Here is a 22,687-nt window from a genome sequence, read left to right as displayed (position 1 = left end):
TGACGTGACTGATGACCATGCAGTCGTTATGCTTGAAGCACCAGATTTCACTGCTGCATCTTATAAGTGAAATCTGAGCTCCTGAAGACATTGCTGCAACTTTGGATTTGAATCCTGAAATCCCTGATGTAATGTGTGAAAAACCGGGAAATAGGTTGGCAGAAATCATCCCGCCTGTGTTTTCAGCCCTGCTGTCCAGCCCCTCCTCCTTTTCGGTGCACAGGTCCGCGTGTCATAGAAGCCCCGGATTGTTGTTTTGCATTCAAAATGGAGAGTGTGCACCTGGCCTCTGCCGTTGATCTAGTCTTTGGTTGAAAAGTAAGGCTACGGTTACTGTAAACTGACCATTGCAATGAGCCTGCTTTCGTTTGCTGTGTCTCTGACGGTGTGCTGCTGCTACAGACTCCCTTTTCTCTTTCCTTTCCTCAGATTGAGGAGGAGATGCTGGCATTGCAGAACGAGCGCACCGAACGGATACGAGGCCTGCTGGAGCGTCAAGCCCGCGAGATCGAAGCCTTTGATTCAGAAAGCATGAGGCTAGGTTTCAGTAACATGGTTCTGTCTAATCTCTCCCCCGAGGCGTTCAGCCACAGCTACCCGGGAGCTTCTGGCTGGTCCCACAATCCTACTGGGGGTGCGGGACCTCACTGGGGTCATCCCATGGGTGGCCCACCACAAGCTTGGGGCCATCCAATGCAAGGTGGACCCCAGCCATGGGGTCACCCCTCAGGGCCCATGCAAGGGGTACCTCGAGGTAGTGCGATAGGGGTCCGCAACAGCCCCCAGGCTCTGAGGCGGACAGCTTCTGGGGGACGGACAGAGCAGGGCATGAGCAGGAGCACAAGTGTCACTTCACAAATATCCAATGGGTCACACATGTCTTATACATAACTGAAACAAGAACTGAGGGTGGAACTGTCTGCCAACAGAAACTGCCTCCAGGTCCCTCCCAGCAGCCTGCTCAGTGTGGGACTGCAGTGTGCTGCTGGGTGAACATGGGATATTGTATTCATTTTGTAAAGCATTCGTTTTGTGTTTACTAACTGGGATGTCAGAGTATTTGGCTGCAGGGTTTGGTGGTTTTCATTTTTACATTTTGGGGGTCCGGGGAGGGGATCTAAGACATATGCAACTAGTCAGAGGAGTTGGCTGTCGGTTAAGGCATTAAAGCTGCACAAGGGCCTCAGTCTGCTTTCGTCACCGCATCCTGACAGAGTTGTAGGAAGAGGTTAAACCTTCACTAGTGTCCAAAAATCTTCACAGCCACCTGAGCCGCCTAGGGGAGCCGCAGATCTGTTACTATCTGGCAGAGAAGCAGCTGTATTTTCGGTCCATTGTTTATCAGGAAATAGGCCACGTTTCTAGGTATAGCCTCAGGATGGGCGGGATTAATGGAACCATAGGTGAGGTAGAGGGGCCAGAGGGAAGGCTGAGTGACTGCCTGCTGAGCGATGACAGGGATCAGCACAGACCCTTGCCACCCAAGTACATGCTCTCTATTGCACTTAGAGGTGAGCTTTCTCCAATGGCACAGGGTAGCTTCATGAGCCCCACAATGGCAGACGTGTGCGCAAGGGGGGGCTGAAAATGTTTAAAATCAGTCTAGCATCTTTGCACTCTCCTGGCTGTGCTGGTGGCAGGGACGTCATGCTTTGGAGGAAGTTGTGAAGAAGAGCATAAATAACACACTTGTATGGCTAGTACTGTGACATCTCACCTTAGCTAAGCATCAGAATAATTCTCGGAGCGCTAAATAGTTCTTTTGCTCTGTTCTTCAGAAACCTTAGACTTACAGCCAATCAGTCTGCAATGCCGGAGGGATTGTGAAAGATGCCATAGTCACAAAATGCCATCCATTGGGGTTTTCATTACTACACTACATACACCAATTTATTACCTTTTGGCTTGTTGCAATTTCCTGTTTACATGTCAAGTGTAGCCAACTGTTTAAATGTTTAGTTGCAGTAGTGTACCAGGAGGAGCTGAGCCAATGACTCTTTACCAGCCGCTGACTAACCCACATCACCACTGTAGATCTTGCTGCATGTGGGCTCCTTTATATTATTTTGGTTGCTGCAGTTCTTTACAACTTTCCAGTCCACTGAGACTTTGTGACCATTTGGTAGCATGTCACGCCGCGTGCAGGAGGCACTATTTCCAGAGGGCTCTCTTACCAGAGCTGCTGTACTACTGAGAGGGAGCCAAAGAGCGTGGGAAGTAAATAAAGAAATTACATTAAAAAGGTCATGGAATCTGAGGATAAATGGACTGGCTTTTGTGGCTACACATCGACCCGTAGTGCTGGAAGTGGTGGGAGGTGTCGTGAAAGCCTGGTACCAGTGGTGGGGAGTTCTGGGCCGGCCAGCGCCACAAAGCTAAGATGAGAGCAGGTCGATGAAGCGTGGCTTGAGGTAAAGATTTTCTTCCTGGGGACTGGCCAGCCAGAGTTCTTTGTAAATGACTTTCCTTGCACACTAATCATCTTGAAGAAAACACTAGCTGCTAACTCTAGGATTTGCCTTTAATATGTTTATAGGGCTCAAAAGCAAGGTTTTCCGAATGTGTTTGTCCATGTGACATATTTTTACAGAAATACTCCACTGTCTCACTGCTGTTCAGTTTTCTCAACAGTGTGACATTCTTTCGTTAGCTAAATTAAAATCCACACTAGATCCTTAACTCTCAGCCAGTGTCTGGTGAATCCAGACGTCAGGATTTCCAGTATCTTGGTATATCATGTCACGCTGAACAATGATGGACACTATCCCAAAGGCCTGGTAATATTAACAGTATACGCAGAAGTTTGGGATGGGAGCAGTGGGCCCACAGGGGAGTACTCCCCTTGGTTACCCTCTAGGTCATGTATGTTTGTGACAACAATGAACTCTTTCTCCCCTCCTCCCCATATACATCTCTGTGTGGGGTGGATGTTTTCAAACTGTTCTTTTGCATTAAAATGTTGTTCAAATGAAATTAAGGAAAAGCACCTTCATTTTCCCGTTTTGAGAAAAAAAATCCAAAGCCAAACACCTATATTGGATCTTACCACCTCGGTGTGGAGGGTCTATACAGAGCATGGTGCTAATCTACAACGTGTAGGAGTTCTCAACTCCTCATGATCCCAGACAGCAGCAGTGATGGGGACTGGACTTCAGAATTCAGTTGTTTCATTCTTTAGCTTCTCCTATGGTTTAAATTTGGTCAAAGTCTCTGGCTTAAATTGAGCTACTTCACCAGAGTTCTCTCAGGCCATCTATTTGTGAAATGTAAAGCATGACTGAATGCTGGACCCAAATGATGTCTATCCCATATTGGCTTTTTTGTATCCAAAAGAACTGTGTAGTAACCATTTTTACATGTATATCATGTGCAGACCTGGACTATTCCAATGAGTTAATATTTTAATTAAAATAGTTTGCAAAAACTGATTCAGATCAATGGTCTAAATGTGTGTGTGTGTCTCTGTGTGTACATGTGGGGAAGAGAAGCTACCTTCCGAGTGAGTTTGATCTCGAGAGATGTCTCCCAATAATTCATTTGTTGTAATCTGTGGAAATCACTTCATATTGTGTAGTGGAGGTATATGAGGAAATAAATTAGTATATATAATATATGTTATAAATATCATATATATCACATCAATATCTTTGTGAGATATATGTATAAATATAAAATCAAAATATTTCAGAGAGACGCAAACACTTTCTGAATCAGTTTGCAAACTCCATTTTTTTAAAATGAAAACGAACTACTCCACGCTGTACTATACGCCCGACTCCACGCTGTACTATACGCCCGACTCCACGCTGTACTATACACACTCTTCCCCAACCATTATTAAAAATACTGTAAATTATGAAAAGTACTCCCAGTGTCTCAGCAAGATGCTAGTTCTCCATCTTCTATGTGAGGATTCACACTGGGAGAATGTCTCTGTATTAATTTACAATTTTTATGACAGTGTTTTAAAATCGCCAACTTGACCCCTACAATATATTATTCTGTTGTTTGGTTTTTTTCTCTTTCCCTTTGCACAGACCTTAAACTCTGGTTAAAGTTTAGTCTAGAGGTGCAATATCAGGGGAATTGGCATTTTTCACCTTTTTAATCGTATTACCCTTCATTTGGTTATGTTTAATTAAAATCAGTGGAAGAGACCACATGTGCTTTGTTTGTTGTGGTTTCTGGAAAACGGAGGCCATCTCTCCCATCCCCATCAAATGTTGTGCACGTAATTCCTTGGACACAACGCTGGAACTTTCACCTGCATTCAGTCTAACCCAGTAAACGTCAAAGGTGTTGAAAAACAAACAGGGTACAGTACATTAACCAAGCTTTGAATGGAGAAGTCCCCACAGACATTTCTTACCTACAAGTCCTGCCTTGGGGAGAGACTAGAGCTGCTGTACTGTCAGTTCATCCTCAGTCCATAGTTAAGTAGAACATTGCACGTTGTCTGTAAAACCGGCGCAGAGTACACTATGCTGGATACTGGAATAATGCTGCTTATTATCACAAAGGGAAAAGTGGCCTGTTGAACTCCAAACCTTGATCCTGTCCATGCACTCTTCATTGGCGAAAAGAAGTGGAATTATACCAATATCTACGGTTACTCTGTTAAATACGCACATCTCTGGAGATATCTATATAATGGTATCTCATTTGTACATATTTATATACTGTGTGCGCGCACACAACTCAGGCTGTGCATTTCTGTCAGGGCACTTCGGTTCTGCTCTCCTTTAGCATTCCCGCAGCTGAGAAGCTACCAGGACAATTTGTGCAGCTGGCCTGTGTTGTGGGGAGGATTTGAGCAGAGGTGAATTCGGGCTGAGTGGAGTGGGGAAGCCCTTGTTTAAGTACTACCCTGTTTTTTGCAGGTTTTGGAGGGATCCGTAGCTGCTAGGGCATGTTGTGAAAGGAGGAAGAGAACTCATTTGGAGTACAAGTAAGTTAGAAGGCAGTGCAGACAGTGAGGTTGCACAGCACTCTGAAAGTGGTGTGGGGAGCTACTTATGCTGGTTGCAGTATACTGGTTGTCAGTGTGACGTGAGGAAAGACAGTGAAATGCTCATAATCCCTAGGGGTGGTTCATCTCAAAAGATCACAGACCAAGAGGGGTTTTCCACACACTGCACTGTCTTAATTAGCAATCTGCATTACTGGGGTTAAGTTGCCACTAACTACAAACACACCGCTCTACCTTTGTTGTTCTGTGTGCATTAAATTGAGGCATTAAGCTAAAGCCAAAACATAAGATAAAACTGTGAAGTTAATTTTTAAAAAATTACTATTCCATGCTTTATTCTTCTCCCGACCCATTCCCTCCAGAACATGTGCATGTGTGTCTGGGGTGAAGGTCTGTTTCCCCACCGCTGCTGCCAGCGGACGGTGTGCAGGGAACAGCATGTTTTCTGCCTTGACACCAGTTCTGCGTGGCCCCCTAGTGCTATAGGCTTCTGTGCCGCGTCCTCTCCAACAGGTGACAGTAGGACAGAGTCAGCCCTTAGAATTTGACTTTCTAGGTCTGGAAAGCGGCCGCCGATTCCTGGCATCTCTTCTCCCCACCCCACCCTGCCTTCCGTGGTGTATCGATGAGCCATCCAGTGGTTCGGGGGGAGGTGGTCAGTCCTGCACGTGTTGGTCACAGTGGCACATATGGAGGGGATGGATAGCTCCTTAGTTAGTGGGGTTGTTCCCTTGTGGAAGAAAGCAGTCTCAGGCCTAGCTAGCTTAACTGCATGCTATGTGTAGGGTCTTTTTCACTCTGGGTGCGTCTGGATAACCCCCACTAATGCTAATGGGAGTTGTCCCTTCACAGAAAAGGGAAGCCCTCAGCGCCCTGTTGTTGTGGGCGATAAACTACATCGAAGAGAGTAACTCTTTGGAAGCAGGTTTGTAACCTTCCTTTTTCAGCGTCTCCAACAAGCCTTGGACGGCCCTGCCCGTTCAGCAGGAGTGGCTGTTCTTTTCAGACTGTCCATGCTCCTGTTTTAAAGACCATGGGACGGTTCCACCCCCACATTCCCCTGGACTCCGGTCAAATGGTGAGCTTAGCAAAGGGCTTTGTGTACTAAAGGAAGGGTAAGCAAGGACTGCGGATTGATGTCTGTCTCACTGTGTTCGTTTTCGTTTGCACTGTCAGGATTCGTTTCAGTGGGAGCCAGTTGAGAAATGTTTGCGAGTCTGTGTGGAGCTGTCGGTGGCTATCAGATCAGTGAAGAAGCCAGCTGACTTAGTGGTTTTATTAAACATTACCCCAAGAGAGAGATGGAAGCAGATAACCCTGATTCCTGTTGTGCAACAGAACTCCACCAATCTGGCCTGTCAGGGTCACTCCCGTGCCTGGGACACTCTCTGTTCCCAACCCTTGGCTAAATGCTGGAGGAAGGAAGCCTGGCTCAGCGAGAGAGGGACTGGCTAATGAATACATATACCAGCAAAAACAAGCACCTTACCCCAGCTGTGGGCCTCTGAATGCTTGCACTTGACCTGAAGACTTTTGGAGGAGGGCAGTGGGTCCTGGTACATTTACACCACCTATCTGCCATTTGGCCATGTTCTATAAAGCCAGGCTTATCCCCTCTCTGCCTGCTTCCTCTAAATGCACATGCTCAGTCTGGCAATCTGTAGGCAGTTTGCCAACAAGAGGTGGGAATTACTACCACAGGATGTGCACCAAATCGGGGGTAGCTCCGGTCCCCCTGACTTCCCCCTCCTCGTACGGGTACCTCTGAACATGCACCGTTTGCATTTTCACTGGCAGCCGGTTCAATGGTTGTGAGTGGAAATAGTGTAATGATCTGTAAATATGTAGCTAACAAATGGACCTAGTTTCTGTATTTTTTAAGTTTTTGTACTGAAGTTTATAGATACAGTATGTGCCAACTCGAGAGGCGCTCCTCTGCCTGCCAGTTGTAGCCCCGCATGCATTTAACCCCTTAACTTGCCTAGCTGACACTGTAAGTATTCATGCTTAAATATTGTAAGCCGAGGGGGAGGAGGGCAGAGGAATAACTGCTTAATTTGCTGTCCAGGTGGAAATGCTTCTGGAGCTAACAAAGCATCATTGAGCCGTATCTTTTTATCGTCACAGTTTTGGTCCCCCTTGTTTTAGATGTGTGTGTGCAAAACCTCTGCCCTTTGGAGCTAAATGCAAAGGGTTTTAATGTGGACAGTGCAAAGGACAGAAGTGTTGGCTTGGAGCTTTTTCTGGGGCTGAACTTCACATAAACTAAGCCCAATGTATCGCTATCCCTTCTAACACCCCCTTTTATCTGATTTACAGAACTGTACAGAAAATACGTATTTTCCCCCCTCTGAAAGGTTTTGATGCCAGGATAATCTAAAGAGCATGTAAACCATTGGAGAAGAAATTAATTGTATTAAGCTTGTTACCTGCTTTTAGTGCCAGTATAACACATTTCTATGGCAACTCTGAGCTCAGCAAAGATTGGCTATAAGCTGGCAGTGGTTAATGACTGGAAGTATGTGATCACTGCTTTGGCATGGGTTGGCATCAGGGTTAGACAGGGTCCACCTGGAAGCGCTGGAGGCAAATTCTTGATTGGAAATGGCCACTGACTGAAGTTTCCCTGGACTAAGTTCAGTGCCAAGCCATGTGTGTGCTCCTAGAAACTGCACGTGGTCAAGGGATGGACTTTGCAGCGGTGGGGGACAGCTTTATGCCATCGAGCATGCTTTCCTTGCAGACCCACTGCCAGGCGTGCAGATGCTTAGGTGGTTGAGATGTGGGCTACAGCTGGTTTGCACTGTAGTCTTTGTTTTCAGCGCCCATTACTAAATTAGGGAGTTTTCCCTTTTCCCTTGGATTGCATATGGATGAAATAATCTGTTACACCTCACTTGTCCCACCTTCACTCAGTGTCTCATGGCACTAAGAGCTAGAGGTCTACAAGAAAAGAGTGGATGTCAGGAGCCCTAGAGAGACCGGTCATTGGAAGATGTTTAAGGTGCTTTGGAGGCTGTTGGGATGTGAATTCTTCAAGATACAGTCAGGGTCAGAGGCGTGTGCAAGGGGTGCAGTTACTGGCAAACAAAACAACCTGCTTCCTTTCTTCAACCTTCCTCTTTCTCCTAACCCCTCTCAGCTCTCACCCGGGCTTGCTTGGAACAGGCACACTTTACCTGACCAAACCAACGAAAATGGGGGGTGGGTCTGATGTAAATAATTAATGTTAAAAATTAAATATAGTGCATATTATAGAAACAAAAGGCTATATTGACTTGAAAAAATTGTACATGCTGAAGAAGTTTTTTTATTAACACTTGGGTTGCTAAAATTCTTATTTATGTTATTCCATGGAAACCCTTAACCCATTTAAAACGTAAGGCGAAGAGTTATGAAAAGGCTGGATTACCATGAGGCCGTTAGCTGTCAGAACCCCCTGGGTTTAGTATACAAGAGAGGTAGCATAACATGCATTAGGAAGGGTAGGGGAGGCTGTGTGAGGGGTGTATATTTTTTAAAATAGCTTGCTTGTATTGTGAAGACTTTAAAGGCGAACTTGAGAATTCTAACACAGCAATTAACAAATGTAACGTTACCCCACTGCGTTCAGAGCATCTTGAATGTATCATCCTTTTTGTAACCCAGAACGATTTACGGTATTCTTCTACCAGTCAGCCAGACATCTTATTTATATGTTTAATTTTATATATCACTTTCTCTTTTGTTTTCATGATTTCCAGCAGGCTTCTGGTTTTGTGGTTGTTTGCACAACACACGTATTGTGTAAACTAAAAGACATTTTAACTTGAACCTGGCATTGTTACTTTCTTGGATTTTCTTCCTCCACACTTTTTTTTTGCGGAGGGGGGATGTATTTTCCATTTGCCATTTCCGGGCGAATGCCTGGTCTTTTGCCAGTCATCGGAAAACGTTTCCCTGTCAGTTGCGTTAAAATAAAGTAAAACTGTCACCTTCTCAGTGCGAGGGAATGCCTGGGGAAGAAGGCGAGTGCACGCCTGTGGCAGCACAAAGCTTGGCGTTCACTAGTCGCTGCAGAGCTGCCCTAGCTCCAAGGTGGTCCCGTCACACCCCTGACTCAAGCACAACTGCCAGCACCTGCGGTGGGAGCATTGCTGGTCTTAGGGCAACAGCCTGCGGCCAGGCTCCCACAGTGTTAGTGAGAGTTAAAATAGCTGTGTCCATCTCAGCTGCCCCCTGGGGAAGAGGGTTGCGCGTTGCCTGTTACATCCCTTGCTGTCTGCATGCTGTGTGCGCGTGGGGAGAGAGAGGGATGGTCACAGACAACAATTAATTCCCCCTCCCTACTCCCCCCGCTTCCCTAATAACCTTCCGCACAGGGCTGAGAACTTCACAAGGCCCCAGCCCGTCCTTGGGCAGCTGTGGCCAGTGGAAGGTTTGTTCGTTCTGGGGCAGGGTGGGGGTGTGTACACATGGCTTTCGCAAAGCAGCGCCAGGAGAGAGCAGCACTCTGTGGTGTGTGGTGCCGCTCAGCGCAACGCACACGCTGTGGTACTAACAAGTGGTCTGAGTCCTCCAGGCCCAGTTCCTGCAGTGATGGATCACAAAGGGTTAAAACAGGGACATTGGACTCCTCCCTGCTGCTGTTTCTGTTGGCACCAGCTGGGATGGGTGACTACAGGTGTGCAGTTTCCTGTGGGTAGGAAATGCCACAAGCACTAACTGGTCAGGCTTCTTGTACAGTACATTGTCAGTATTCTGGTACCCTTCCGGCTCGGCATACGTTAGCGCTCGTATATAACCTGTATTAATTGTATAGATTGTGCATTTAAAGCTGTTACCAAGTTGTCAGAAAATAAGAGAAGAGAAAACAAGGTCATATGTAATATTTTGTTTGTAAGTATCCTTTGTATCCTAGCAAAGGAAATGTTAAAAATCAACTGTAATAAAGTAATTTTAGTACATGGAGCCTCTGTGCCAGTTTTTAACAGGTGGGGTCGGGCCGCCTGAGGAGAGCACGCCGGGAGCAGGGCATGGGCTTCGCGTCTCCTCTGAAAGCTGTTCCTTGGGCAGCACAGTGCCGTCCCATGACAGGGGCACGATTGCTCTGACGTGGCACGGGGGGCGCGTTCCCACCCCCGCGCTCTCCTGCTGGCCGGGGGAGTACGTCTGAAATGACAGGGTGGTCTTTACGAGGCAGAGCGGCCAGCAGGCAGTCACCTTGCGCTGGTTGCGGAGTGGGCAGCGGGGGGCTGGTGTGTGGAGAGTAAGACACGCCGTTACTGATTGACCGGCACCCGTCGGGTGCGCCACCGCCTCAAAGAGCTGACAAGGTAAGGCCTCTGCCCCGCCCGCTGCTCTGCACGGAGCCCTGCGGACCTTGCTGGGGCTCGGCGAGCACTGGCTCTGCCTGGATGGAACGACCTGGCAGGTCAGGGCCCAATACCGGGAAGGGCCGCGCCAGCGAAGCAAGGCACGGCAGGCTGGCGAATGAGCAGGCAGGAGAGCCCGTTGTCGGCCTGGCAGGCGAAGGACGCCTCCAGCAGGGATTTAAGGAGAGGTTAGCAGGGGGCAAAGCAGCCATCTGCCAGGCTGCGGCTTTGGAACAAGTTGTTACTCCTGGCAGGTTTGACTCCATCTCCGTCCAGCCAGGGAGGACTGGAGGAGACCAGAATTAACATGGGGCTCGAAACAGCTGCGGCAAGTGTCCCTGGCTCTAGACCCCGCCCCTGCCACGGCTTGTACAGGAAAGGGAGATGGTGCCTTGCCGTGTGAACACGCCATTACGTGCATGTACGAGTGGAGTTTCACAGGCACGAGGGGAGGACCAGACAGCTGTGTCCAGCCCCGAGTTAGCATGTCATTTACAGTGTAGTGTGCACACCTGGGCTCTCAGTACACTCTGCTTCTACAGGGAGGGCGTGGCAGGGGCCTTGGTGTGGAAAACCTGCGCTGCTGGCGTGAGAGCAATCGGGCTGGGGAAAGGCGTGCAACGGTGGGCGCTGCTTGTCCTTTCTAAAGGGGGGCGATTGTGCCAAGCGCTGCCTGCCCCTGGACGGCGTTCCCTGGCCTCTCCCAGGGACGCGGCCTTTACCAGTCTACTACGGAGAGGTCCTGCCCGGCACTACCTGGTGTAGGACCTCTGCCAGCTGAAGATCTCCTGGAGGTCGTAGGCAGACGAGGAAGCCTCTCTTTTCTGCAGAACACCCCTCCTGCGCCGGTGCAGCCCCTTCACTCTCTCCTCCCCCCGGAAGAACTCGGCGACAGCTCTGAAGTACTCCAGCGTCACCTCGTGGCTCCAGGAGTGGCGGCCCTCCTTCAGGAAGCCACAGTGACCCCCATGCGGCGTCAGCAGCAGGAAGAAGTAGGGGCTGCTGTGGAAGAGCTCCAGGGGGAGGGTGCTGGCCAGAGGTCCCCGGACGGGGTCATCGGCGCTGCAGATGCACAGGACTGGGACGACCGCCTCGTCCACGTCCCGGAGGGGGTCGTTGCGATCCCAGTAAGCCTCCCAGGTGGTGGGCTGGCTCTTGGTCTGGCAGAAGAGGACTTCCTCCAACTCCCGGAGTGAGTGGCTCCTGAACAGCCTCCCCGTCTCCACGACCTCTGCCAGCGCCGTGGCGTACCTGGGAGGGAGAAACGCAACAGGCAGGGGCGTGGCTCGCACCGAGCTTCTGTGTCCTCCCGGGGCTGCTGCCCCTCCTTCACGGCCACGCATGGCGCTGGCTCCTGCTGGACGCTACCAGATTTCTCAGTTGTTTCACCCACAGCTGCTAATGGCACGGGGTCAGCGTGCCTGAGTCCAGTGCCTGGCCTGTTTGGCTTAGCTGGGGACCTGAAGCCACAACGTGGCAGGGGCTGCTAGATACCAGGTGAGGGGCAGGTTAAAAATGCCTGGAACGGCCCAGCTGTTCACGGGCATCCGCCCCTACGTTGGTGTCACAGCCAATCCGCATCAGGCCTCTGGACTCTCCCCTGCACCGTCCCCTGGACCCACCCAAAGGTGCAGCCACTTCGTGCCATGGGTGTGTGTGGCTGTTCGGGGCCTCTGCTTTCGCAGGCCAGGACGGTTCCAAGCGGAAGGGCCCCACAGCGGCTGTTGCTGGGGCAGGGGGGCCTGGAGGCTGGGGGTGGAAACGATACAGGCCCCGCCCTTCCCCAGGGCAGGCGAGGAGGGGACGCTGCTCCCTCACTTTCTCGCTGGTTTGTCATTTTGGTCACTTGGGTTGGAAACCATAGCGACCAGAGGAGAATGTGAGCACCTGGCCTCGCACAGCGCTCTGGTTTCCATGACAGCCGCTGGAGGCTGCTGCAGCATTTCAGTGTGGGCGGTGGGGGGGAGGGCTGTGCTTCCCGGGAGGAACTCCGGGCCTGCCCCAGGGAGCAGCTGGCATGCGGCCCTAGGGTGAGTGTGGCCCCCTGAGGACAGGGGGGCGTCAGTGGCTCTCCAGCTGCCAGTGGCAATGCAGCCCCGCCCAGCCCCTGGCTCCCGCGCTCACAGCATCCCATGAGGGCCCGTGCTACCCAGAGCAGCGTCGCCAGTATCCATCCTTATCCAGCTCAGGGCCGTGCAGCTGGAGCACGAGTGTCAACCTGCCTGGTCCTGGGCTTTCCCTCCCCAGGGCGCCCCCTTGTCGTGACTTTCCTCCCTTCCGGTGAGAAGGGAACTGAAGGGCGCCCCCCTGGCCCCGGCCCCATGGCGCCCTGCACACTCGGCGGGCGTCTCCGGGTTTCTGGGATTTCCACTGATGGGCCCCAGGCTGCATCGCTGCTGGGTCTCGAGCTTGGAGCAGGGCATTTTGGGCAATGAGCTGCAACCACGCAGTCTGATTAGCCCGGATCTGGGGAGCCCGGCAGCAGACTGGCCAGGGGAGTCCTGGCCCTGAGGCTACTTGCCCTGACTCTGCTAGGAGGAGGATTTTGACGCGGCAGGACGGGCATGGCCCTTACCCGGGACGCCCAGGGCCTGCTCTGCGCACGCTGTTTCTCCCGGTGTAACTGTCAGTGGGGGTGTGACTTCTCACCAGGCGGGTGTGCATGCCGTTCTGGAGGTGTCAGGCTGTCTCAGAGCTGGGGATTTTCTTCCCTCCCACCCTCCAGGGAGTAGCTGGGCTGGGCCAAGGCCCCTTTACACCATAGAACGGCTCTCCCCAGCTACTGCCCCAGCCTCTGCCTGTCTCAGCCCCCTGCCGCCGGGATCTGCAGCCATATAATATGGGTGTGAAAGTGCAGACTGGTGCTGAGCGAGCTACCCCTGCCCGTGCCTCTCCAGCCTGACCCACAGCCCCTTGCTACCCTGCCCTGGGCTCCCCAAACCTACACCCCTCTGCCCAGAACTTTGTTCCTGTTCCTGCCATCCCCATGGTGCCCTTCCAGCTTGGCAAGCATCCCTGGCAGCGTGCTGCCCACACGCCCTGCCCCCTGGGCCTGCATCACCCTGGGGCGAGGATGCAGCTGGAGAAGAGTGCAGCCAAGAGGCGGGGCGGGGCGGAGCTTGGGAAGGTACTGACCTGCTGAGCTCTTGTTTCTGGTGCAGGAGCAGACTCCACTCGTACAGCCAGGGGCCCCCGGCCTCTAGCCACTCCTGGCACCTGAAGACGGGTGAGATGCAGGCAGCCGCCGCCAAGTAGCTGGAGGAGCCGCACTCCCCCAAGTAGGAGAGGAGCAGCCCCGAGCCCGAGCCCTCGCTCACAGCACACAGCGAGGAGGCCGGGTGCCGGGCGCGGATGTACCTCACTGCCTCCTTCAGATCGGCTGGGTCCCCGAAGGCCTGCAGCGTCAGGCTGGCAAGCGGGCTGCCGTTGTGCCCCCGCCTGTTGAAGATGACAGGGCTGTAGCCCTGCTCCAGGGCCAGCAGGCAGAGGTGCAGGAGGCCCCTGGTGACCTTGCCGCAGGCATGGGGAATGGCCAGCAGCACCGGCCCTGTGGGGGAGGCACCGGCCGCTCTCCTCTTGCCGGCGCGGCGGGGCCCCATGACCCAGTCCAGAGCGAGGAGGCCCCCGTCGGCCAGCTGCAGGAGCTCCCGGGCCAGCTGGGGCTGGCGGGCTGGGGGCCAGAGGAGCTGGAAGAGGGTCTGGAGGTGAGGGCAGCTCCTCCACACCCAGCGCCCGCTCGGCAGGGCCGCGAAGCGCCGGAGGCTCCGCAGCAGGCAGCAGGCCAGGGCGGAGGGTTTGCAGATGAACCTACAGCGCCCGGCCCCCGGCCCTTCCTCCCCAAGGACCGTGTCCCCATCTTCCTCGCCTGCACCCCCAGGCTCGCCCCCTGGTGCCCCCTGGCTGGGGGGCAAACTATCCCCACCACGGCCTGGCCCCCGGAGCACCTGGGCCAGGAGGCAGAGGAGGGCTAATGCGGCGGCCCAGGCAGCCAGGGTCCCTGCCGCCAGCATGAGGTGCTGCGGCTGGAGAAGACGCGACTCCCGGAGTCCCCCTGCCGCGGGCTGGCATGGCAGCCCCATGGCCCCCCTCGTTACTTAGCAAATAACGGGTTTGTTTGAGGGCTGCCGTGTGCGGATTGGATGGGGGTTGTGCAAGCGTTAACCCTTCCCTGGCCAGCTGCTTACCCCTGCGGCCAGCCCCGTGCAGGGCCCTGGCTCATTGCCGCCAGGATCCTCTCCCTGCAGCTGGGGGGCTGCCAGCAGAGCCATGGGGTGCACCCACCGGGATCCTCCCTGCCCCATTTCAGAGCAGTGCGTGGGGCCGGTACCAGAGCCTGCCTGTCCCTTCCAGGGGGGCGGGTGGCTGAAGGCGGTGGAGGCTCAGAGGGGGGTGACCTAGTGCCCTGGCCTTTCCCTGTACCGGGAACAGGTCCCTGGCCCCAGTGAGGTACCAGCCCTTGGCGTTACTGCCAGGCAGGGACCTCAGGCCTTGAACAAGCCCCCCCCGCCCCCTTCCCCAGCTGAGCTGTGCCTGGAGAGAGGGGCCAGCCCCCCAGGAGCATGGCGGTGCTGCCCTCCAGCCGCGCAGGGCTGAGTGGCGGGCCAGGGCGCAGGTGCCAGGCAAAGTCCGCTGGCTGCACCCGAGCCGTGCAGCGCAGGAGCAGGGGCCAGCCCTGCCAGCCGGACCACAGGGGGCTGCTCAAAGGGCCCTGGGCGGGGTGCTGCCCTGGGGCCAGGCTGGCCCATCCCCTACGGGCTGGCTGTGGGGTGGAGTCGGGGGGCAGCCCTGCCTGGGGGGGGGCTTAGATTGGACCCAGCCTATGAGCAGTAGAGTACCCCGTGTATCCCCCACATCCCCGCCCCCCTGTAGCCAGCCCCCCAGCCTTCCCCCTGCCCCCCCACATCCCCGCCCCCTGTAGCCAGCCCCCCCACTCCCCATCGCGCTCCGGCTGGCCAGGCGCCCCCTGCTGGCGGCTGGGGGGCTCGGCCGGGCGCTGACGCTAAGCCCGGCCCGGGGTGGGGCGGAGCGGGCCCTGCCCGGGGGAGTCTCCGCCCGCAGCGGGGCCCCGGCACCGGACGCTGCAGGTCGGGCTGGGCGTGGGCGGCCGCGACACCGGCCCGGGGTGGGGGGGGCCTGTGCGGGGCTCGGGGCCGGTGCTGGGGGGGGGGCGAACACACTGGTCCCTAGCGGGGAAACCGAGCCACGGGGCCGGGCAGAGAACCCAGGCGTCCGACTGCCCTGCGCGAGCCACGCCGGCCCGTGCCCGCCCGCGGGGGGGGGGGGGCAGCGCTCAGGGAGGGGCCGGCCTGGGGGGGGGGGGGGGGGGGAATCCCAGCCGCGGGCTCTCCCCAACCAGCGAGGGCGGGGTCGGTTCCCCCCGGGCCATGGGCCCGCGGCCTTGCCGCCCCCCCCCCCCCCCGGCTGGGTGTGTCCTGGGCCATGCACCGGGGGGGGGGGGGCACATCTTCCCCCTGAAACGTCACCGAGCGGCGCGGACCCGCCTTCGCCCCGCTCCCATTGGCTTCCCCCCGCAGCCCGAGACCCGCCCTCCCGCGGCCGAGCCAATCCCCCCGTGCCCAGATGGCAGCGCTGGGGGGGGGGGGGGCTAAGACACACACACACACACACCCCGCCGGCGGGCGGCGGTGCAGCCGGGACCCAGGGCCCCGCACCGTGCACACAGCGCGGGCACGCTGCCAGTGCCCCCCCCCCCCCCGTGACGGCAGGGCTGCGGGGTCCTGCCCTAGGCGGGCGCTGGCGCTGGCTGGCCCCGGGGGGGTTGGTTGCCGCTGGAGCCTGCGGCGAGTCCTGGCGCCCCGCTGCGGGGCCCGGGCAGCGCCGGGCAGGCCCCGGCTCCTGGCCTGAGTTGGTGGAGGCCGGTGCCCAGTGCCCAGCACCGTGCTCCCAAGGGGCCGGTGGCCATCCCGGGGCAATGGCGAGCGCGCCTCGCCCAGCTGCACCGGGCATTGGGGGGCCGCTCACTGCCCTACGCTGCCCACGCAGATTAACCTGCAGCGCTGTCCCCCAGCACCCCGGGAGCAGCACGTTCCTGTGCAGAGGGGGCTTGCTTTGGGGGGGCCCTGCCTGCCCCTTGCTGACGGTCCCCGTCTCTCCTTGGCTGTGCGGTGCCGGTGAATGTGGCCAGCATGGCCCGGCAGCCGGGCTGGGGCTGTCCCGGCGTTAGCACCCCTCTGACTTGGAGGGTGATGGGGGCTCGCTCTCTCCACGGACCCTGGGCCTGCAGCTGTCGCCCCGCGGGGCTGCTCCTCCCAGGGCCGATCGTGAGTAAAAGGGGGTCCTGCTTTGCGGGACTCGGCCTTGGAGCGCTCACCCCACAGGAGCACAAGCTGGGCAGCCACGGGGTTCTGCCCACGGGACGGGCGGCCAGGGCTGGCTGCCCACGGGAGGGGAGGAGGCAGCAGCTACTTGAGTGGCTGGTTGATTCCTTCTTGCAGGGCAGCCGGTCGATCCGCCTGGACACGAAGACCGACTCTGCCGGGCCCACCCCCCACGGGTAAGTGGCAGGTGCCAGAGTCACGTGCGCTGGGAACAACCCCCCTCGCTGGCACTGCCACCCCCGCTGGACACATGGGTGAGGTTCCTCCCTCACCCCCAGCGGCGCTCGGACACAGCGCTGAGACACCCCGCTGCCATGCCTGGGCCAGGCAGGCCGGTGCTGACAGCGGGTCTCCCAGCAGCCGGGCTGTGGTCCTGCCCGCCTGTCACAGGGCACCAGTGAGTGCCTTTCCCCTTGGCCAGGGTCAGGATTCAAACCCTCTGCCCCACTGACCTACCTCTTCGCTCCTCCCTCCAGCACGCCGGGTTGCCTTCCTCCCCCGCCGCCAGGCCCGGCTGATTCTGCTGGCCTGCTCCTGGCTGGACCAGTCCGTCCTGACCCCCCACCGGAGCGGGTGAGTCTGGGGACTGCAGGGGAAGGGGCTGGCTGGAGAACCTGGGAGTAGAGCTGCCTGGGCTACAGTGGGGGGGGAGCACTCATAGGCTGATGTGCTCAGCGTGCGCCCCCTCCCCCGCTAGGCTACCAGCTCAGACTCATGTGGGGCACTGGGTTAATCCATCAGCTAGAAAAATGCCCTTGAGGCACATGCCCTGTGGGCAGCCCGGCGGCAGGCAGAGGCCCGAAAACATCATCACGTCACAACCGGGCCAGCAACGGAGTCTAACCTGCACCCCCCTTAGCAGAAAGCTTCTAACTCCCATTGGTAATGCAGCTATGTACACTGCAACATTGCCCTGGCCTGGAATGCTTGAGAATATTTAGCATCAGGTGATCTCCTTTTTGTCTTTGGTTAAAGCAAAAGGCTGTCGTCCCAGGCCAGTCTGAGCACGGCTGTACCGTGAATCCACCACAATATTTGTCACACGGTGGGGAATGGACTGATTGGAGAAAGGTTGTGATGTTATCTGCTCAGCCAGCACCACTAGGCTCCAGCACACATGGTACAACGGTCATTATTTCTCATTGTCCCTGCAGACAATGACAATACCTGTCAAGTTCTTACGGCACAGTCAGCTCTCACCGTAGAAGGGCTGTAGCATGTCGTGCATGAACAGCTCATGGGAATAACAACGTGTAACCACGTACTCATGTCACCCCTACGTACAGCCAGGGCTACTGACTGTCTAAAGCACCACCCCTTCAAGCTACAGTCACTCACAACAATAGTCCCGGTAACTCGCAGCCAGTCAAAACATTTCTGCCCGAGTCTCTCTGCTGTTCTCTGCGCTCTTGCTGCTCTCGGCCCAGGTGCATGCGTCGGAGCGCACCACAGCGTCCTGCAGCATTTGCATCTCCTTGGTGCCCAGCTGCTCCCACCGCCACGCTGCATGAGAACAACACGGCCCTGCTGTCTAGCGGCCAGCCCTTGTTGGCAGGGGACACGTGAAGATACTGAACTGGTGCGATTCCACGTGTGTGCCGGATCGTTTGCATGTGTCAGGTGCTGCCTGAAGGAGGCCGGTGCTTTCACTTGTTTTGTTCTTAGCAAACAACTTGCAGCCACGGATTTCTGTTGGCAGCTGCTGACTGTGAAAAAGCAGCAGTGGGGCTGGGCTGCAGTTACCTGCCTTCCGATCGCGCTAGTGATGCTGCGCAAGGACTGCTTCATTCAGCTCCGGCTTGGCTCTCAACTCTCGGGTCAGGTCAGGGCTGCCCAGGCTGTGAATTCGACGTAATGGGCCTCATTTATAAAGCCACCGAACAGGCTGCAGCAGCAGTGCTGTTTAAAGGGAAACGTTCACAATGCTCTGAAGTTCGTAGACAGTCACGTGGCTTGGAAATGTGTGTGCGAGGAGAAGGCCTTGGTCCCATCGGGGGTCATGGTCAGGGGCTCCTGACATACAGCTGCCTTCCCCTCCCGGCAAAGAGCTGGGTTTAATTTCAAAGAGCTCTAACAGGCAGGGCAGAGACAACTTGGCAGGAGAGCGGGGATGGCCCAGAGCAGCAGCTGGGGTCACAGGGTGAATAGAGCCGCCCTGACCTGTTTTTGCAACAGGGTGATTGAAGCAGAGATACAGCCAGCGCTGGCGCAGCAGGCATGCCGTGAGCTGGAAGGCAGGGAAGCCCAGTGCAAATCCCTTCTTTAACAGGCAGGCCTGGGATTTGAACCGGAATCCCCCACCTTCTCCATCTCTTCTTTGGGCTGACTGCCGTTTTGAAACAGACTTTGTTCGCCTACTCTGCGAATACACTTTCGCTTAACCAAACGCAAAAAAGCAGAGGAAAATGCATAAAATACAGCCTCAGAGCTGTGTAGGACTGGACGGGACCGTGATTGGTCCTCTAGGCCGGTCCCCTGCACCGAAGCAAGACAAAGTATGATCGAGACCATCCCTGACGGGTTTGTGTAACCGGCTCTTAAAATCCTTCAGTGATGGAGATTCCACAACCTCCCTAGACAAGTTGGTCCAGTGCTTAACTGCCCTGACTGTGAGTTTGGAAGATTTTCCTCGTCTAACCTCAAGCTCCCTTGATTGCAGTTTAAAAATCTCTTGTCTTGCCCCTCCATGGTTAAGGAGACCAATTTATCACCCTCCTGTTATAACAATCTTTTGCATACTGCCCCTCCTCGGGCCTCTGCTCTCTAGCCTTAACAAACCCAATCTTGCCTGGTAGTTCATGCTTTTTAGACCTTCAGTCACTTTTGTTGCTCTCCTCTGGACCATCTCCAGTTTGGCCACATCGTTCCCCAAGCCTGGTGTCCAGAGCCGGCCCCAGTACTCCAGCTGAGTGCTGAATAGTGGGACAGAATCACTTCTTGTGTCTTGCTTCCCACACTCCTGCGAGTAGGGCCCAGACCGACGACTGACGGCTGGCTGCCTTGCAGCTGTATTACATCGCTGACTCCTGTTTAGTTTGTGGGCCATTATAACCCCAACTCCCTTTCGGCAGGACTCCTTCCTAGGCAGTCATTCCCCGTGTTGCGTGTGTGCAATTGATTGTCCGTCCTACGTGGAGCACTTTCCATTTGTCCTCAGTGACGTTCATCCTCTTTCAAGACCATTTCTCGAGTTTGCCAAGATCATTTTGAATTCTCAGCCTGGCTTCCAAAGCGGTTGCAGCCCCGCCCAGCTTGACAGTCTCAGCAAATGTTGTACATGCACGCCCTGTGCCACTATCCAAACCGCTTGTGGAGCTAGTGACCAGCCCTGGCGCCAGCTCCGAGCCCTGCGGGACCCCGCTCGATATGCCCTTCCAGCATGCCTGCGAGCCGCTGGGAACCACGCGCTGGGAACGGTTTTCCACCCCGTGATGCACTCACCTAACAGCAGCTCCCTCTCGGCTGTACCTAGTTTGTCTGTGAAAAGGTCACGGGAGACAGACCGCATCACAAACCTTACTAACGTCGAGCTGTAGCACGTCTGCCGCTCGCCCCAGCCACACGGCTGGTTACTTGGCCAAAGGCGGCTGGGAGGTTGGGGATTTGTTCTTGACAAACCCTTCCTGTTACGTACCATCCTGTCTTCTGGCCTCTTACAAATCAGCTGCTTAATGCTTTGCTGCATCAGCAGCCTGGGTCCCGAAGATAAATCGGCAGGTCTGTAATTCCCCTCGTTGGCCGTGTGCGCCTTGACGTATCCTCCAGGGGCTAAAGATTGCCCGAACTTTGTGCTCACTCCATGGGTGTAGCAGCCCTCGTACTTAGCAGCTGATCCGGGTCACACGTTGACGCTGGTTCTGCGCCATCCAGCCAGCTGTGCGTTTACAGGGGTTTCAGACTGGGGGGGCCCAGGAATGTTTAAACATTACAGGATATAGAAAAGGTGCCCCATGTCCAGCCTCTGCCTCCGCCTGGGGGATGCCCCGACACCTGCCTCACGTGGGAGCAGTAGCTGATGGGTTACCCAAACTCATTACTGAGCCCCCCTTGTTAGACCCGTAGCCCTCAGTGCCATTCTCCCTCTGACCTGGCCCCTGGCACTGGCGGAGGCCATGACAGGCTGAGGAAAAGCATCTGCAGGGCCTGGGCACACAGGTTAGCTGGGCATGGAGGCTACGGGCGCTTGCTGGGGCGGTGGGAGGTCGTGGCAGGAGGCGGAGCTGGGGTCTGGGGCACCATGGAAAAGGGCCATGGGGAGGTGGACTAGGGGCCAGATGGCAGCAGCTCTTCGGCCTCCCCCTAGGGGAGGGGGCTGGTGATGAGGGAAAGGGATGGGGGGTTCCCCCCCCACACAGCAGGGACTAGCACCCAGCACTCCTGGGCCCTGTACCTGGCTGCAGGCCAGTCCTTGCACCACCATAGTAAGGTGGCTCTGCTCGCCCGGGGAAGGGGGAGGAGCCAGCCCTGGGGGGGGGCAGCCCTAGTGCTCCGGGGAAGCCATTAGCTGCACCCTGTTTCTGACGCCCCCTCCTGTCTCCGCAGGCTGTGCTGTAGCTCCTCTGGCCCCGACACTCGCTCTCGGGTGGGGAGGCTGCCCGGAGAAGCTCTCCTGTGCTAGGCAAAGCACTGCTGGTGCCAGAGGGACCCCTCCAGCTGCACCCCCAGCTCAAGGGCACCAGCCCCAGGAACAGGTTGGGGAGCTGACACTGGAGCTTCCAGGACCCACCATGGCCCCTGGGGGCCGCCAGGCAGGGGCCGGGACGACCCCTGAGCCCAGAGGTGAGGGGCAACACATGGACATGGTGCCACCCCCTAGCAGCTCCCTGAGCACCCGCACCACGACTGGGCAGCCGGCAGCCCCCCCGCAGCCCCCACCGAATGCCACGCTGCAGGCCGGCGCGACCCTGGGGTCTGGCGTTCTGCCCCCCACAACTGCCACAGCCGGGCCGCCGAGCGCACCCCCAGGGCAGGAGGAGGGCTGCCCCTGTCCACACGTTCCCCAGCACAAACCCGGGGCCCAGCAGGGAGCAGCGGCAAAGGGGCAGGCCCCCCATGCCTATGTGCCCACGCCCCGCACGGAGGAAGCGGCCTGGGCCGCCAGCGCCCTGACCGTCCTGCTGGTGCTGCTGACGCTCGCCGTCCTCTACACCCGCCTGCACCGCAAGTTCCGCAAGAGCCAGAGCCTCTACTGGGCCCCGGGAGACGCGGGGCAGGAGTCCATCTCCGGTGAGTGCCGCGGGGTGGAGCCGGGGCCCTGCCGGGGAGGGCGGGAAGGCCGGGCGCGCCCCCACCCCGCCAGCCACACGAGCGGTACCTGATCTCGCCCTCTCTCTGCTGCAGCGGTCATCCAGAGGCGGCTCCTGCGGCCCCACGGCAGGCACAAGCAGCGGCACCGGCAGCGACGGCTGCTGCTCCAGGAGGCGTCGAGCGAGAGCTCGGACTCGTAGGCAGCTGCCTGGGGCTGCGGGGGGGGTGGCAAGTCCTGGGCAGGGCCCAGCCCCGGGCCCGTCCCTGGTGGGGAGCACGTGGGCGCGCACGGCTCCAGTGTGGAGGGCTCCCAGGGCAGGAGCGAGGTTTTTGCTGAATAAAAGTGTTGGACGAGAGTGCTTGCATCCGGCTGCTCCCTGCTGGGGCGGAGGGGTGCCAGGGGCTGCAGCGTGGAGCCGGGGCAGGGCAGGGGAACTGCTGGCCAGGGGCCCAGCCTGTCCGCAGGGGGCTGGGAGGCAGGGCCACAGTCACGTCTTTATTTGATACAAATGTACAGAACACATCTCACCGTCCAGGCCCCAGCAAGCCTGGGCTCGCCCCCCACCACTCCCCGCGGCCCCCAGTTCCCGTAGGGGCTAGGAGCCAACCCCGCCAGCTTGGCCCAAGGGAGTCCAGCGGCACGGCACGGCCGCGTTGCCTTGGGAGAGACATCCAGACTGCCTGCCGTCGGCGGGCGGGCCCAGGGGCTTGGCCCTGGCACAGGGGGCATGCGGCAAGGAGCCTGCCCCAGGGCAGCTCCGCACGGGGAGAGGCGGCGG

The 22,687-nt window shown here is 56.9% G+C and overlaps 3 protein-coding genes across 12 annotated transcripts in view; 2 read left to right on the top strand and 1 right to left on the bottom strand.

Annotated features, from left to right (window-relative positions):
• The window catches only part of TAOK1 (TAO kinase 1), an 87,692-nt gene extending 77,777 nt beyond the window's left edge, over window positions 1-9,915 (top strand). For all 8 annotated transcript variants that reach the window (XM_067565897.1, XM_067565898.1, XM_067565903.1 and 5 more), the window contains one exon: window positions 430-9,915. In XM_067565897.1, coding sequence (XP_067421998.1) covers window positions 430-891 — 462 coding nt within the window. In that variant the 3' untranslated portion in view covers window positions 892-9,915. The remainder of the gene's footprint in view (window positions 1-429) is intronic.
• On the bottom strand, window positions 9,828-17,880 carry ABHD15 (abhydrolase domain containing 15). The gene is given in 4 exon segments (XM_067566032.1): window positions 9,828-11,574; window positions 13,459-14,447; window positions 14,450-14,499; window positions 17,862-17,880. Coding segments are annotated over 4 exon segments (1,557 nt in total). The 3' UTR covers window positions 9,828-11,075.
• Window positions 15,300-22,402, top strand: TP53I13 (tumor protein p53 inducible protein 13). 3 transcript variants are annotated; one of them, XM_067565896.1, is made up of 5 exons: window positions 16,546-16,604; window positions 16,779-16,837; window positions 17,138-17,234; window positions 21,204-21,887; window positions 22,002-22,402. In XM_067565896.1, exons 4-5 carry the CDS (start codon window positions 21,389-21,391, stop codon window positions 22,106-22,108), a joined length of 606 nt encoding a protein of 201 aa, XP_067421997.1. In that variant the 5' UTR covers window positions 16,546-16,604; window positions 16,779-16,837; window positions 17,138-17,234; window positions 21,204-21,388; the 3' UTR covers window positions 22,109-22,402. The 3 variants fall into 3 exon arrangements, with proteins under 3 accessions (XP_067421994.1, XP_067421997.1, XP_067421996.1); XM_067565893.1 differs by lacking the exons at window positions 16,546-16,604; window positions 16,779-16,837 and adding an exon at window positions 15,300-15,407; XM_067565895.1 differs by lacking the exon at window positions 16,546-16,604 and having other exon boundaries at window positions 16,634-16,837.
• The last annotated feature ends 285 nt before the right edge of the window (window positions 22,403-22,687 follow it).

Source organism: Emydura macquarii, unplaced genomic scaffold (genome assembly GCF_026122565.2).
Source record: "Emydura macquarii macquarii isolate MOO-44397 ecotype Brisbane River unplaced genomic scaffold, CSIRO-AGI_Emac_v2 contig_2699, whole genome shotgun sequence".
Lineage (NCBI taxonomy): Eukaryota > Metazoa > Chordata > Testudines > Chelidae > Emydura > Emydura macquarii.
Note: the sequence above shows the minus strand (reverse complement) of the source record. Positions and strands in the feature narration are given on the sequence as shown.

Excerpts from the sequence above, each read along its gene's own strand:
- TP53I13 (XM_067565893.1), top strand. The coding sequence starts at position 21,389 with ATGGCCCCTGGGGGCCGCCAGGCAGGGGCCGGGACGACCCCTGAGCCC. Across the intron at positions 21,888-22,001 it reads GGGGCAGGAGTCCATCTCCG|CGGTCATCCAGAGGCGGCTC; the intron begins GTGAGTGCCGCG and ends TCTCTGCTGCAG.